Source organism: Chrysemys picta, chromosome 4 (assembly GCF_011386835.1).
Source record: "Chrysemys picta bellii isolate R12L10 chromosome 4, ASM1138683v2, whole genome shotgun sequence".
Taxonomy (NCBI): Eukaryota; Metazoa; Chordata; order Testudines; family Emydidae; genus Chrysemys; species Chrysemys picta.
In genome coordinates this window covers 11,262,431-11,278,701 of record NC_088794.1, presented here as the reverse complement: position 1 = coordinate 11,278,701, position 16,271 = coordinate 11,262,431, and the positions used below count along the sequence as shown (strand labels likewise).

The 16,271-nt window shown below is 54.0% G+C and overlaps 2 protein-coding genes across 10 annotated transcripts in view; both read left to right on the top strand.

Moving 5' to 3' along the window:
- Positions 1–79: 79 nt before the first annotated feature.
- Positions 80–4,816, top strand: CLP1 (cleavage factor polyribonucleotide kinase subunit 1). 6 transcript variants are annotated; one of them, XM_065591312.1, is made up of 4 exons: positions 80–230; positions 1,001–1,623; positions 2,220–2,327; positions 3,715–4,816. In XM_065591312.1, exons 1-4 carry the CDS (start codon positions 137–139, stop codon positions 4,384–4,386), a joined length of 1,497 nt encoding a protein of 498 aa, XP_065447384.1. In that variant the 5' UTR covers positions 80–136; the 3' UTR covers positions 4,387–4,816. The 6 variants fall into 6 exon arrangements, with proteins under 6 accessions (XP_065447384.1, XP_065447386.1, XP_042708555.2 ...); XM_042852621.2 differs by having other exon boundaries at positions 165–441; XM_042852622.2 differs by lacking the exon at positions 80–230 and adding an exon at positions 557–715.
- A 2,878-nt stretch (positions 4,817–7,694) lies between these two features.
- Positions 7,695–16,271, top strand: part of ZDHHC5 (zinc finger DHHC-type palmitoyltransferase 5) — a 40,089-nt gene continuing 31,512 nt past the window's right edge. Inside the window, exons 1-2 of one of the 4 annotated variants that reach the window (XM_065591307.1) lie at positions 7,720–7,859; positions 12,771–12,908. The gene's annotated coding sequence lies outside the window, so the exon portion shown is untranslated. Of the gene's footprint in view, positions 7,860–12,770; positions 12,909–16,271 lie in introns of all 4 variants that reach the window. The other 3 variants (XM_008171680.4, XM_065591309.1, XM_065591311.1) reach the window with 3 other exon arrangements.

The following is a 16,271-nucleotide window of genomic DNA, read 5'->3' as shown; positions in this document are numbered from 1 at the left end:
GGCAGGCCCTGCGCTCATCCGCCATGCCAACCCTCTAGTTCCGGGTTCGGCCTATACAGGAGAACTACATCCCCCAACAGGCAACGCGCCCCTCTTCCTGCACTTCCGGGGCCGGCCATTTCTCCCGTCAGGCACTATGCCTTCCCGCACTTCCGGTCCCGGGGCCGGATGTGCGCGTGGCCTTGCGTCTCCTGGTTGGTTGGTTTATCGCCGGGCAGCGGCGGCGGCGGGTGAGTGACTCTTCTGGGGCCCGGCTGGGTTCGGCCCGCTCCCTGGTGCCGGCTGTTGTCATGGCGACACCCAGTCGCGCCCTTTGCTGCCCTTTAAGGCCGGGGTGGGCAACACGCGGCCCGCCCAGGGGCCCCGGCCCCAGCCAATGGGAGCTGCGGGAAGCCAGCGGATTGCCCGGGGGGGCCGCGTGTGGCCCGCCACTGCTTGAAGGTGAGCCCTGGGTACGGGGGGGAACCCCATCATTCCTAGCGGGTGAGGAGCCAGGCCACGGGGGGAAGTGCTGCCATGGGGGGGTGGGGGGACGCTGCCATTGGTATGAGTGGCGCTGTAGTGACTCCCATTCACCCACCCACTGGTTTGTTTTCCCATATGAAGCTGCCGTGACCGAAGCTGTCTTGCCTGGGGCAGTGTCTAGGGGGTGAAGCAGTGACCTCCCGTCTCTGGTCCAGCCGTTTCCGTGGCTCGATAGCCTTGGTGCTCTTTGGTGTGTGGTGCTCTTTGGGCGGGGTGAGGAATAGGGTTTAATTAGCGGAGTTCCAGAATAACCAATTGCATCGCCGTGTGGGGAGTGGGAACCCTCCTCTCATCGGTATATCATAATGCCTGGGTCTGTGTGACAATGTAGAGCATCGCAGGGAACGGAGCCCTCTACCCGCTGCAGATAGGGGACCAGAGAGTGGGATTGAGTAGAGTGGAATTCGGGCGGGGGGTGACGGGAGAGCATTATACTCCCTGTGATGTGACCTCATTCCTTGTGTCTTTGTTTCAGGCCTATACGGGATAGAGATGGCAGAGGAGGCCGGGGATGAGAAGAAGCAGGTGGCAAAGTTTGAGCTGGAGCGGGAGACGGAGCTTCGCTTTGAGGTGGAGGCCTCGCAGACTGTCCAGCTGGAGCTGCTGGCAGGCATGGCGGAGATTTTCGGCACCGAGCTGACCCGTAACAAGAAGTTCACTTTCGATGCTGGTGCCAAGGTGGCCGTGTTCACGTGGCATGGCTGCACAGTGCAGCTGAGCGGCCGCACTGAAGTGGCTTACATATCGAAGGACACGCCCATGCTGCTCTACCTCAACACCCACACAGCCCTGGAGCAGATGCGGCGGCAGGCAGAGCGTGAGGATGAGCGGGGGCCGCGGGTCATGGTGGTGGGGCCTACGGATGTGGGTAAGTCGACAGTGTGCCGGCTGCTGCTGAACTACGCTGTGCGGCTGGGGCGCCGACCCACCTTCGTGGAGCTGGACGTGGGCCAAGGCTCGGTCTCCATCCCTGGCACCATGGGGGCACTGTATATCGAGCGGCCTGCTGATGTAGAAGAGGGTTTCTCTGTCCAGGCCCCCTTGGTCTATCACTTTGGCTCCACCACTCCAGGCACCAACATCAAACTCTATAACAAGGTGAGCAGTGGCAGATCTGGGGGGTGAAATTCAAGGCAGCCAGGGCTCTTTCCCACACGCACACAGTTGTTTCTGGAGACATAGCAACCTTTAATAACCAAAGCATCTGGTTCTGAGTGAGGGAGGAGTAAAGCAGGCTGTACAAGGAACATTGCCCTTTGGAGATGGGATGCTGATATGTACATGTACTTTGGTCCTATTGGAGAAAAGGGTAGGCGGGCACCTTCTTTACAATCCAGAGTATTTTGGAAAGAGAATGCCAATGTGCACACCCCCCTCACACCAGGGGATGGTTCAGGCATCTCCATCCTCCCTGGGCTAGACCAATCCAGCAAGGTGAATTCACATATGCACACTTGTCCGTGGGGAAAGGCAGAGACTGCCCCATGCTGAGACTGAACTCACGTGAATAGATAGTTGGGGGACCGATCCAAAGAAAAAGGAATTACTGGGAGTAAAGGGGTGACATTCCCTTGTCTCCCCACCCCATGATCGCCTCTGGCCCTGCTCAGCTGTATTTTCATCATCTAGTCTGGATGAAATGAGAAGGAGGGCTTTTGACTTGTTGCTTCCTCTTTATCTTCTCTTATCATCAGTGCTCTTTAATCTGTTTTGTGCTACCTTGGAAGGAAACAGGCTTGCATCATGGACTGGAAGTCACGGCTCTCGGACCAACTCTGCCACTGACTTCCTGTGTGACCTTGGCAAGTTAATACACTTTCACATAACACAAGAACCCAGGGTCACCAAATGAAATTGATAAACAGCAGGCTTAACACAAAATAAGGAAGTACTTCTTCACACAGTGCACAGTTAACCTGTGGAACTCTTTGACAGAGGACATTGTGAAAGCCAAAAATATACCTGGGTTCAAAAAATAATTAGATAAGTTCATGGAGGTTAGGTCCATCAATGGCTATTAGCCAAGATGTTCAGGGCCACAATCCTATGTCCAGGGTGTCCCTAAGCCTCTGATTGCCAGAATCTGGGACTGGACAATGAGATGGATTGCTTGATAATTGCCCTGTTCTTTTCATTCCTTCTGAAGCATCTGGCACTGGCCACTATTAGAAGACAGGACACTGGGCTAGATGCACCATTGGTCTGACCCAGTAAGGCCGTTCTTAAGTCACTTCCCTTATCTGCAGAATAGGGACAACAATCAAACATTTGCATGGTTTGAGATGAACACTGACATATATTAACCCAAGATGTACATACTGTCCAAAGACAGAGAATCTTCTTAATTACACGTCCTTGCAGGTAGTTTATTATCTTGATTGAGATAAACCTTTATTCAAAAATATAGCTTGAAAAGACTTAAGATGAAAAAAAAAACAGTTAAGAAAAAGGATATTCTGTTTATTTGATTATTTGGCAACTTCTGTGTTAAAATTGCAGAGTTTAGCATTTCACACATTCCTGTTCATTAGGAGTAATGCTGATATTGTCTCTCTAAAGCAGCAATAACTGTCACTTGCTATATTTCATTGTAGACACAAACCTACATTGTTTTTCTGAATCTCTGTATAGTAACATACCTTCTGACTGTCTCCAGCACGACAATAAGCAGATCTCGCCTCTGTGACCTCAAATGTAGAGGTCCAGAAGAAATGATCATTTACTTTAATGACCATTCAATGGGTAGGGTGTTAAATGTCCAATCTAATTAGCCTTCTAGAAGCAAATAAATGCACTGGTGCTTAATAGTTGTCCGAGTAATGAAACAAAATATAGTTATTTGTATCCCCTGCCTCATGGGTAAAGGACAAGACACAGTTTCTGATGGAGTGTATTTCTCTTATGAAGCTGTGCTCTGCCATGCTTAATTTACCATGCCAAGGTATCTAAAGTGAGATGCTTGGACAGAAAGATTTGCATTTCCATTTCTCCTCCACTGAGTAAAATGTCAGTGTTAGGGCTGCTCAAGGGCAATTTATATGTGATCAGGCCACCATCTAGTGGCAGCCTGCAAAGGATATAAGCCCCACCTTGAGAAAGGGAAAGACCATGGGTGGAGCCACTTCAGATAGTACAGTCACCGGGCATCTTCCTTGGGTTCCAATTAGCCATGCTGCTTCCTCTCTGCAGATCACATCTCGCTTGGCTGACGTCTTTAACCAGCGCTGCGAAGTGAACCGCCGGGCTTCAGTTAGTGGCTGCGTCATCAACACGTGCGGCTGGGTGAAGGGCTCCGGGTACCACGCCCTGGTGCATGCTGCCTCAGCCTTTGAGGTGGATGTGGTGGTAGTGCTGGACCAGGAGCGCCTATACAATGAGCTGAAGCGGGACCTGCCCCATTTTGTGCGCACAGTGTTGCTCCCCAAATCGGGTGGGGTGGTAGAGCGCTCCAAGGACTTCCGGAGGGAGTGCCGGGATGACCGCATCCGTGAGTACTTTTACGGCTTCCGTGGCTGCTTCTACCCCCACGCCTTCGACGTCAAATTCTCCGATGTCAAGATCTACAAGGTGGGGGCTCCCACCATCCCTGACTCATGCTTGCCCCTGGGCATGTCGCAGGAGGATAACCAGCTCAAGCTTGTGCCAGTGACGCCAGGCCGTGACATGGTGCACCACCTGCTGAGCGTCAGCACTGCTGATGGCAGTGAGGAGAACATCTCCGAGACCAGCGTGGCTGGCTTCATCGTTGTCACTGGGGTGGACGTAGATCGCCAGGTCTTCACAGTGCTGTCACCGGCACCTCGCCCACTGCCCAAGAACTTTCTGCTGATCATGGACATTCGCTTCATGGACCTTAAGTAGGGGCTGCACTGGAGCAGAAGAGGTGGAGTCCACCAGGCCTATAGTGTCTCCGTGGTGGACAGAACTTTTACCAATTGAAGGGGGTGGAGACTGCCACACAGACTGAATCATTTGAAACCAGTGTGGGAAGGGGTACAGGCTGCTGTCCAGATCAAACCATTGGGAGAAACCAAAGTGGGTCAGGTGAGGTTTGTGGATTAATTTGTAGACAGAAGCAGGGAGGGAATGTGGGATTAAATGCAACTGTAGATGGCTCACTGTCTACATCCTTCTCTAGGATCCCTTCTCCTCCTTAGATTTCAGTCCCTGAAATCTGGACCCATTGTCCCTTTTACACAGCCAATGGTTCGTGGGCCTCCTCTTGTAGAAGAGGATCAATATTGTTTTATATTTTTGTAATTTTAATAAATTTCCTAGTATTTTACTGGTCTCTGGTGACAGTGGATGAATTTTGTGTAACCTCCTGCAGTGTGAGAGGGATCTGCAGGGCACGCACACAGGAGGCACTGCTGGGGCTTAGAAAGGGGAATTTCAATGTGATGCCCACAGAGAAACTAGACAGATTGGAACAGGGCCATACGAAGTAGGCTGGGGCACTTTCATTACAGTGGATCATCCTAGGAGCCAGGCTAAGAAGAACCAACAATTTCATTTTCTAGGCCCTTCACCTCTCCTGTGCTATGGAGATGTCTGCTCCACATTGTTGCCAGCTTGGATCACCAATTTCTCCAATATTCCAACAAATAACTTCACACTTCCCCTTAACCAACGAATGAGCTCCCTATAAACATCTTGAGCATTTCTCCTTCAACTCCCTCCTTAAAGCTCACCTGTGCTGTAATGCATACAGCACCCATGGCTGGCATCCCGTGACTGCTCTTTGTGATCATTTCCTTGTTTCCCCACCTTCCTGTCAGTTGTACTCAGCTGTTGTCTCATCTTGTATTTAGAGTGGTAGACTTGTTCTGTGTTTATACTGCACCTAGCACCTTGGCCCTCATCTATGACTGGCTGCTACTGCAGTAAAAGTGGACAGTGGTTTTTACTGGGTATGAAGCCAGGAATTTGCCACTGGAAGGGAAAACCATGGCAAGGAACTGCTGCTAGTTGGTGGCACTTCAGGGTAAGAGATGGGAGAAACAGGTTTGCAAATGGAGAAGGCAGGGGAAGAATGTAATGCTGGAGACTGCATAGCAGGAGAGAGACAGAGGAATGGATTGTGGGATTTTAAGAACACAGGAGGAAAAGTTTGTGAATTTGGGGTTGAGGAATTTGGGTTGTCCTGACCTCTCTAGCGAGGAGTTGGCATTGTTGATTAAACCCATATAGTGACTTCCTGTATCAAAGCAATAATGCTCCACTGACTATATGATTCAGTTATCAAAGAGGGTGAATTAGTAGGGAAGAGACAGACCTGAATTTCCCAGTTTAATTAGCGCACTGTGATCTGAGTTAATGGCATGCACACACACTCAAGCTTTCACTTGTTTTAAGGATCAAAACTTTCTTCACAAGTCACAGGTCAGGACCAGTTGCTTAAGCAGATGCACATCCCAGTTGTCAGAGGTGTGAAAACCTCATGTGTTCTGGGATTGCATCAGAACTACTGCCTCAGAGGTGCAAATTCTGCATCTCCCCTTCTGTGATTACCAGTCCCTTTAACTTTCTGGAAGTGCTTTGGACTTGGGGGCCAGCGGGGGGTGGGGAATAAAACAGGACATGCCATGCAACTGTTACAAGAGGACCCTGTGGCTGGGATATGCATGATGCTGTGAAGACAAACCAAGGCTAAGAGGTGCATTTTGTGTCCCATAAGCCTGTGGGGTGGAAGTCAGTCAATCAGGTGTTTTTCTTGTTCCTGTCCCTTGCTTGATGGTTGGAGTTCACCCAGCTCAGGTGGTAGAACACCAGCATTAGAGCGGGAGATGGGGCTTACCTGTGCTATGACTCAGGACATCTGGTTCAATTCCTGGCTCTGCTGCAGGTCACCTGTGTGACCTCAGGCAAGTCATTTAGCATCTCTGGGCCTCAGTTACCCTCTGTAAAAAGAGAATAATCCTCCCTTTGTCTCTTGTCCATTTAAACTGTGACTGCTGTAGTGCAGGGACTGTCTCTGCTATATGCATGTCTGTCTTACCTAACAGTTTCCCACCCCCTGATCATTACCTCATCTAACTTCATATGCCCCAGCAAGGGCCCTGCATATTAGTCTTGGTAAGAACGCTATGCTGGGGCAGACCAAAGGTCCGTCTAGCCCAATAGCCTGTCTTCCAACAGCGGCCAATGCCAGGTGCCCCAAGGGGAATGAACAGAACAGGTAATCACCAAGTGATCCATCCCCTGTCGCCCATTCGCAAACAGAGTCTGATTGCCTGGAACAACTTCTCCTCTCTCTCTCTCAAGAGAGTTCCTTTTTAAATTGCTGTAGTCCTTTTGTTCTCTGGGGTGTTCTGGTTTTGTCTCGTCATGCTATTGTCTCTTAACAACATGCAGGTGTTTGCAGAGAACAGTGAGCTATTCCTTCCTCCTCATTTTTCGTTACAGCTCACATGAGCTGTTCGGCAACCTGCTTGGAGTATAAGGTGGGAGCAAGGAGATAACCTAGATGCTGGGCTGGTGGTGGGCTCTATCATGGTGTCACTGGATGGGGGGGGGGGTCACACCCACTGACAATGGGATGGTGGTGGGGCGGTACCATAGAATCATTGGGATGGGGGGTGTTGCACAGGCTGGGGGTGAACTGTACCATGGTTTCACTGGGTTGGGGGTCACACCCCCTAGACACTGGGATGGGCTGTCCCATGGTTTCACTGGGTTGGGGGTCACACCCCCTAGACACTGGGATGGGCTATCCCATGGTTTCACTGGGTTGGGGGGGATCAATCCCCTTTGCTGTTTTTCAAATTGCTTTAAATAAAGCCCCTCCCCCAATAATCAGTTTAACCAGAGGGGCGAGTTCTTTAAGGCGATCTCCCGGATCAGCCACTGGCAGTGCACGTTTTATCATGCTAGGCGGGGGATGAGCACTGATTGGACAGGGAGTTTGTCAATCAGCGTGGCCGGGTACGAATGTGGCCTCTGCAACCGAGTAGGTCCTGAGCACGCGCCGAACATCCCATCGCTCAATGGTCCGCTCCTCTACCCCCCTACCCCTCCTCCCTGATTGCGAGAGAATGTGGCGCACGCGCAGAGCGATGACGTGGTTGTCTACGTCTCTGGGCATGTGCAACGGCTCTGCCTTCTCTCGCTCCCGCCAATCAGCTACCGGCAGTATTCGGACGGGCGCGCGACCCGGCGACGGCCACTTGGTGGGGGGGAGGAGAAGGCGGAGCGCGCGCCTTGGGACCATCCGGCGAGCGAAGCGCGAGCCCGAATGGGGTCGGGAGCGCGCGCTTCCTCCCTGCTGCCTGGACGCGCCTCTCACACAGGGAGCCGGGCCGGGCGCAGGCGGAGGGAGCGACTGTGCGGTGCGGGTGAGTGCGGGCCGGGCCGGGCCCATCTCCAGGGGCAGGGCGGGGAGCCGGGGCCCTCACCCATCGCGGGGAGCCGGGGAAAAGCGCCTGGTGGAGACCGGGCCTCGCTCCGGGCCTAGCCGCCCCCGGCATCGGACACTCGGGTCCAGAGAGAGAGAGACGCCCCCCCTCTGCGCTCGCGCACAGCCTCCCCCCCCCCCGCATCTCTCCCCCTCAGCGCCCCCCCATCGCCCCCTCACCGGCCCTGCCCCATAGCGTGCACAGTATCCAGCCCCCCGCGCTGCCCCTCTCCCTTCAGCGCCCGCCGCCCGCCTCCCCCCTCAGCCCCCCGCGCTGCCCCTCTTCCTTCAGCGCCCGCCGCCCGCCTCCCCCCTCAGCCCCCCACTGCCCCTCTTCCTTCAGCTCCCGCCTCCCCCCTCAGCCCCCCACTGCCCCTCTTCCTTCAGCGCCGCCTCCCCCCTCAGCCCCCCACTGCCCCCACTGCCCCTCTTCCTTCAGCGCCGCCTCCCCCCCTCAGCCCCCCACTGCCCCTCTCCCTTCAGCGCCCACCTCCACAGACCCCCCCTCAGATCCCTCAGCCCCCCCACTGCCCCTCTCCCTTCAGCGCCGCCTCCCGCCTCCCCTCTCAGCCCCCCACTGCCCCTCTCCCTTCAGCGCCCGCCTCCCCCCTCAGCCCCCCACTGCCCCCCTTCCTTCAGCGCCCGCCTCCCCCCTCAGCCCCCCACTGCCCCTCTTCCTTCAGCGCCGCCTCCCCCCTCAGCCCCCCACTGCCCCTCTTCTTCAGCGCCCGCCTCCCCCCTCAGCCCCCCACTGCCCCCCTTCCTTCAGCGCCCGCCTCCCCCCTCAGCCCCCCACTGCCCCTCTTCCTTCAGCGCCGCCTCCCCCCTCAGCCCCCCACTGCCCCTCTTCCTTCAGCGCCCGCCTCCCCCCTCAGCCCCCCACTGCCCCTCTTCCTTCAGCGCCGCCTCCCCCCTCAGCCCCCCACTGCCCCTCTTCCTTCAGCGCCCGCCTCCCCCCTCAGCCCCCCACTGCCCCTCTTCCTTCAGCGCCCACCTCCACAGACCCCCCCTCAGATCCCTCAGCCCCCCCTACTGCCCCTCTTCCTTCAGCTCCCGCCTCCACAGACCCCCCCGCCTCCCCCCTCAGCCCCCCACTGCCCCTCTTCCTTCAGCGCCGCCTCCCCCCTCAGCCCCCCACTGCCCCTCTTCCTTCAGCGCCGCCTCCCGCCTCCCCCCTCAGCCCCCCACTGCCCCTCTTCCTTCAGCGCCGCCTCCCCCCCACAGCCCCCCACTGCCCCTCTCCCTTCAGCGCCCACCTCCACAGACCCCCCCTCAGATCCCTCAGCCCCCCCTACTGCCCCTCTTCCTTCAGCGCCACCTCCACAGACCCCCCCGCCTCCCCCCTCAGCCCCCCCACTGCCCCTCTTCCTTCAGCTCCCGCCTCCACAGACCCCCCCGCCTCCCCCCTCAGCCCCCCACTGCCCCTCTTCCTTCAGCGCCACCTCCACAGCCCCCCCCGCCTCCCCCCTCAGCCCCCCACTGCCCCTCTTCCTTCAGCGCCCACTTCCCGCCTCCCCCCTCAGCCCCCCACCTCCACAGACCCCCCCTCAGCCCCCGCGCTGCCCCTCTCCCTTCTGCGCCGCCTCCCCCCTCAGCCCCCCACTGCCCCTCTTCCTTCAGCGCCGCCTCCCCCCTCAGCCCCCCACTGCCCCTCTCCCTTCAGCGCCCACCTCCACAGACCCCCCCTCAGATCCCTCAGCCCCCCCCTACTGCCCCTCTTCCTTCAGCGCCACCTCCACAGACCCCCCCGCCTCCCCCCTCAGCCCCCCACTGCCCCTCTTCCTTCAGCTCCCGCCTCCACAGCCCCCCCGCCTCCCCCCTCAGCCCCCCACTGCCCCTCTTCCTTCAGCGCCACCTCCACAGCCCCCCCTCCCTCCCCCCTCAGCCCCCCACTGCCCCTCTTCCTTCAGCGCCCACTTCCCGCCTCCCCCCTCAGCCCCCCACCTCCACAGACCCCCCCTCAGCCCCCGCGCTGCCCCTCTTCCTTCAGCGCCGCCTCCCCCCTCAGCCCCCCACTGCCCCTCTCCCTTCAGCTCCCGCCTCCCCCTCAGTCCCCCACTGCCCCCTTCCTTCAGCGCCACCTCCACAGACCCCCCCGCCTCCCCCCTCAGCCCCCCACTGCCCCTCTTCCTTCAGCTCCCGCCTCCACAGACCCCCCCGCCTCCCCCCTCAGCCCCCCACTGCCCCTCTTCCTTCAGCGCCGCCTCCCCCCTCAGCCCCCCACTGCCCCTCTTCCTTCAGCGCCGCCTCCCCCCTCAGCCCCCCACTGCCCCTCTCCCTTCAGCGCCCACCTCCACAGACCCCCCCTCAGATCCCTCAGCCCCCCCTACTGCCCCTCTTCCTTCAGCGCCACCTCCACAGACCCCCCCACCTCCCCCCTCAGCCCCCCACTGCCCCTCTCCCTTCAGCGCCCACCTCCACAGACCCCCCCTCAGCCCCCCTCAGCCCCCCCACTGCCCCTCTCCCTTCAGCGCCACCTCCACAGACCCCCCCGCCTCCCCCCTCAGCCCCCCCAGTGCCCCTCTTCCTTCAGCACCCACCTCCACAGACCCCCCCGCCTCCCCCTCAGCCCCCCACTGCCCCTCTCCCTTCAGTGCCACCTCCACAGACCCCCCCCTCAGATCCCTCAGCCCCCCCACTGCCCCTCTTCCTTCAGCGCCCACCTCCACAGACCCCCCCCCGCCTCCCCCCTCAGCCCCCCCACTGCCCCTCTTCCTTCAGCGCCCACCTCCCGCTTCCTCCTCAGCCCCCCCACTGCCCCTCTCCCTTCAGCGCCACCTCCACAGACCCCCCCTCAGCCCCCCACTACCCCTCTTCCTTCAGCGCCACCTCCACAGACCCACCCGCCTCCCCCCTCAGCCCCGCACTGCCCCTCTTCCTTCAGCACCACCTCCACAGACCCCCCCCGTCTCCCCCTCAGCCCCGCACTGCCCCTCTTCCTTCAGCGCCACCTCCAGAGACCCCCCGTCTCCCCCCTCAGCCCCCCACTGCCCCTCTTCCTTCAGCGCCCACCTCCACAGACCCCCCGCCTCCCCCCTCAGATCCCTCAGCCCTCCACTTCCCCTCTTCCTTCAGCCCCCCACCTCCACAGACCCCCCCGCCTCCCCCCTCAGATCCCTCAGCACCCCACTGCCCCTCTTCCTTCACCCCCCCACCTCCAGACCCCCCCACCTCCAGACCCCCCCGCCTCCCCCCTCAGATCCCTCAGCCCCCCACTGCCCCACTTCCTTCAGCGCCCACCTCCACAGACCCTCCCGCCTCCCCCCTCAGCCCCCCCACTGCTCCTCTTCCTTCAGCACCCCCACCTCCACAGACCTCTTCCTCTTCCCTCCCTGCCTCCCCCCTCAGCTCCCTCAGCCCTCCACTGCCCTTCTTCCTTCAGCGCCCACCTCCACAGACCCCTTTCTCCTCCCCACACACTGCCTCCCCCCCAGATCCCTCAGCCCCCCCACTGCCCCTCTTCCTTCAGCGCCCACCTCCACAGATCCCTTCCTCCTCCAGTGCCCGTGTCCCACGCTACTCCTCCCCCCTGCCTCTCCCCCTGAGATCCCTCAACCCCCCCACTGCCCCTCTTCCTTCAGCGCCCCCATCTCCACAGACCCCTTCCTCCTCCAGTGCCTGTGTCCCACATTACTTCTCCCCCCCATTGCCTCTCCCCCTCAGATCCCTCAACCCCCGCACTGCCCCTCCCCATACAGACACCCTCTCAGCACCTCTGCCCCTAGCCTGTTCCTCTCCCCACAGAGACATATCCCACCTCACACTGTTCCTCCTCCCCCAGAGACCCCTGCCTTCACACTGCTTCTCCCCCCTGCCCCTCCACCTACACAGAAACATCCTTCAGCACCCACAGACCCTTCCTGCATACTGATCCTTCCCCTATGGAGACACTCCACAGCACCCATAGATTCCTCTGCCTTCAGCACCCCATCCACCACAGTGCTTCTCCCCCTACAGACAACCCCAGTATTCACAGATGCCTCTTTCCTAGTACCCCCACCCTGCCCCTCCCTACACAGAGCGAGACCTCTTCTGCACCTACAGACCCATCCCCAAACGGGGAGACATCCCCGCTCCCATAGAGCCCTTCTCCACGCTGCCCCTCCCCCTAAAGGGACACCCCACAGCACCCACAGACCCTTGCCCCTACGATCCCTCCCCTTTCAGTATACCCGCCTTCATAGATTCCTCCATCACAGAGACTCCTCTCAGCACCCCTACCCCCCCCCAGAGATCTGGTCTCCCACAGAAGCCCTTTCTTTGTGTGTGATCTGGAGACCCCTGGTTCCCTCCCCTCATGTGTGACTCCCTTCCCCCACAGAGACACTTTTCCCCATATTTGACCTTTCCCCACTCATCGTATCCTGTGTGTGACACCCCCTATTCAGTATAACTCTCCTGCTGATTCTCTCCACCCTGCAGCCCTCCTTCCTTGTATTGAATTCCGTCACCCATGTGCAACCCTCCCTTCCCCCTTTATTCTGGTGTGGACCCTTACTATCTTTTGAGTTTGCCTTTGCCACTATAACCCCACTTGTGATCCCTAATTAATTAATTTCCCTGGCTTTACATCCCTATTCTCTAGCCAGCACATGCAGTTATGTTCCCACCCCATCTATATTTCCACTCCTGTTGCCTCCATCCCTGGATTGTATGCCATGTTCCTTGATGTACCACCCCTTCTCGGATTATTTATTAGTCTCTAAAGTGCCACAAGGACTCCTTGCTGTTTTTGCTGATACAGACTAACACGGCTATCACTCTGAAACAATGTTCACTTGTGCAAGTCCTGTTTTCTGGTTTTAGAATCCTCGTTTCCCTGAATTAAATTCTTCCCTCCATTGGATTACAGTGCCTCCCCTGCATGAAACCTGTTTTCTCTTTCTTGGAATCCCCCTTCCCTGTGCATGAAAAGAAAGGGTGTTATTTTAGGATTTGGACACCCAAGTTCAGTTCCCAGCTCCATCACAGACTCTGTGGGTGACCATGGGTGAGTTTACTTACCTCATCTGTAAAATGGGGGTAATAGCACTTCCCTATTTCACAGGGGTATTGTGAGGTGTACTATGGTGATGGGGCGGGCCAGATAAGTACCTAAAATAGACTTCTCAGATAGTTGCCCTGTATTATATGCCCATAGATCAGAAAAGTTACCACTCATCCACCTGAGTAAATGTCAGTTGCATCCACTTTCAAATTTCTTTACCCCAATATAGATTACAATTACAGCCCCCAAAAGGAACCTACAATTCACCCCATTCTAATAAACTCAGGCTACTGACCCCTTCCTGGGTAAGCCTGGGTTGGGGGCGAAGGGGGGGGGGATTTTTTTTAAAGTTATTTGACCAAGGACAGTTTGGATCTCAGATGACTGAGGTAGTTTTTGCTATTGCCTGTGGGATATTTTTGTATAATAAAGTGTATATTTTGTCAAAGATTAACATCTGAGCTGAGATGCACTGACTCTTATGTCCCACTGTGATTGAAAATCTAGCATCCCAACTTTGTTTACAGGCCACTTCTGTCTTATGCTGCACTTTGAGTAGAGTGCAGCATGGATCAATCACACACACAAGCATTTTCCAGCATGCACTATGGATGCCATCAAATGGGGCCATAAACTAACTGGCAGGCACGTTAGTTTTGTGCTGCTGTTTGGTGACATTTACAAAATAACTGAAAAATTACCCCCCCAAGGGAACTATGTATAAAATCCAAATTATTCCTTGCTCTGAATATTGCCCCCCATCTCTGTAAATCTAAATTATGCCCTGCTCTGTCTCACTCCTTTTCTGTGTAAATCCAAATTACACCCTGTCCTGTATATTACTGCCCTGTCTAAATCCAAATTGCCTTCCCATACGAGATCTTGGAAGTCATTGTAGATAGTTCTCTGAAAACATCCAGTGTGCAGCAGTGGTCAAAAAAAGAACAATGTTGGGACTCATTAGGAAAGGCCTAGATAATAAGACAGAAAATTAGACAGAATATATTGCCTCTATATCAATCCATGGTATGCCCGTATCTTGAATACTGCGTGCAGATGTGGTCGCTCCATCTCAAAAAAGATATATTAGAATTGGAAAAGGTTCGGAAAAGGGCAACAAAAATGATCAGGGGTATGGAACGGTTGCCATATGAGGAGAGATTAATAAGACTGGGACTTTTCAGCTTGGAAAAGAGACGACGGGGGAGGATATGATAGAGGTCTATAAAATCATGACTGGTGTGGAGAAAGTAAATAAGGAAGTGTTGTTTACTCATAACACAAGAACTAGGGGTCACCAAATGAAATTAATAGGCATCAGGTTTAAAACAAACAAAAGGAAGTATTTTTCCACACAACGCACAGTCAACCTGTGGAACTCTTTGCCAAAGGATGTTGTGAAGGCCAAGACTATAACAGGGTTCAAAAAAGAACTAGATAAATTCATGAGGTTATATCCATCAATGGCTATTAGCTGGGATGGACAGGGATGGTGTCCCTAGGCTCTGTTTTCCAGAAGCTGGGAATGGGTGACAGGGTATGGATCACTTGATGCTTACCTGTTCTGTTCATTCCCTTTGGGGCACCTGGCATTGGCCACTGTCAGAAAACATGATACTGGGCTAGATGGATCTTTGGCCTGACCTAGTATGGCGCTGGGATGGGAGATTTACATGGTGTTTTTAAATAGGCCAGTCCAGTGGCAATTAAGACACAGCCAATCCAGACCAAGGCTCTCACACTTCACCAAAAGAAGTACTGTACATCACTTCTGTTACAAAAGCCTTTGGTTTCCAGCTGGGAGAGATGCTAATGGGATCTGAAAGGAGTTCTAGACAGCACCTCTGCAGGGAAGGTCATCCATGAAACATAAGGCCCTTTGCTTTCAGTTTTTACCAAAAAATTCCCAGGTTTTACAAAAGATATTTGTTTTTTTACCAATATTCACCTGAAATTTGGACCACTTAAGTACATGAAATTCCTGATTATTTTAAGGAAATCCAGTGCATTAGATGTAGGCGTATTTATGTTAATAATAAATTAGTCTTAAGTATAAATGTAAAGCAAACTAATGGAAGATGTGCAGAAACCCACATGTGCATATATGTACCTACTGTTAATGGGCAGTTCCTAAAATACATCACAGCATTAAACTGCTTTTACTTTCAATACTTTTGCTTTTTTCTTTTTGTTGCTTTTTTCTGTCCTCCCATCCCCTAATATTCACCTCACTATTACCCAAAAAAGTGAAGTTATTTTTTTGCACTGATTTTCATACATTTTAAAATGTTTGTAATGAACACTGAGAAATTCTGAACAAAATAAAAACTGAAAATGAAGGGCCTTGACGTTACAGTACCTGGGTAAGTGAAAGGCATCTTTTCATTAAAGACAAATATATTATATAGATAGATTCAGATGTAACCTACAGATTAAAATTAACAAAGTTAAATGCAAAATTAGTCCTGTATTAATGCAATTGTAGAGCTGTACAGCTCAGAATTAGAGTTAGAAAATATAAACATTAAGATTCCCATAGCAACATTAACTTGGGCACACTGTTCATATGAAATATCTTATTTGTACTGAGTTAGCCTGCAGGCAGCCCAATTAGGAATCAGGACCCTGTTGGACTAGGCACTGTAATTAAATAAACAAAAAAAAAGGTCCCTGTATCAAAGAGCTTATCATTTAATCAATGTTCTTCTCCTGTTTTTCTTAAAGAGAATATGTTAAAAAAAACACTGAATAGAAAATATTACACACAAGCTGTTAATGTTGCCAGGGGTTGGGAGGAACAACTTTTATTTTTGCATTTCCTTATGTGCAGTGCCTACTATGGCACCGGTGGTAGTTTTATGCATTTCATTTTCTATATTTTTTTTTAAAGAGGAGGAAAAGGAGGGGCAAAAGTCTTACTCCAGACTTAATACCAGCCTAGCTGCTGCTACTACTACTGTTCTAGTAAACCCATATAGCCCTGCTTTCCAGCCACAGATCTCAAAGTGCTTTAAAAAGGAGAGCAAGTATTATCCACTTTTTACAGATGAGGCACATAGGTGAAATGTCTTGCCCAAGATGTCACAGTGACTCCAGTTGCAGAGTCAGGAATAAAACCCACATCTCCTGCCTCAGTCCTATCCACACAATCAGACTGCCTATCAGAAGCACCCATCACTGGCTGCAACAATGCACATATGGACTATGCTTCCGTAGAGGTGTGAACTCCCAAAAAACAGACCTTGTCCAGCTGAGGATTTAAAGGTGTGATGTTACATCTTCCAAAACTTTGATTAGATCCAGCTACCTAACTCAGTCTAACATCATACACCTTTAAATTCTAGTCTAGACCTAGTTACATTTTTT

Coding starts and splice junctions, on each gene's coding strand:
- CLP1 (XM_042852621.2), top strand. CDS start 291: ATGGCGACACCCAGTCGCGCCCTTTGCTGCCCTTTAAGGCCGGGGTGG. Junction 442..1,000: donor TGGCCCGCCACTGCTTGAAG/GTGAGCCCTGGG, acceptor TCTTTGTTTCAG/GCCTATACGGGATAGAGATG. Junction 1,624..2,219: donor ACATCAAACTCTATAACAAG/GTGAGCAGTGGC, acceptor TCTTATCATCAG/TGCTCTTTAATCTGTTTTGT.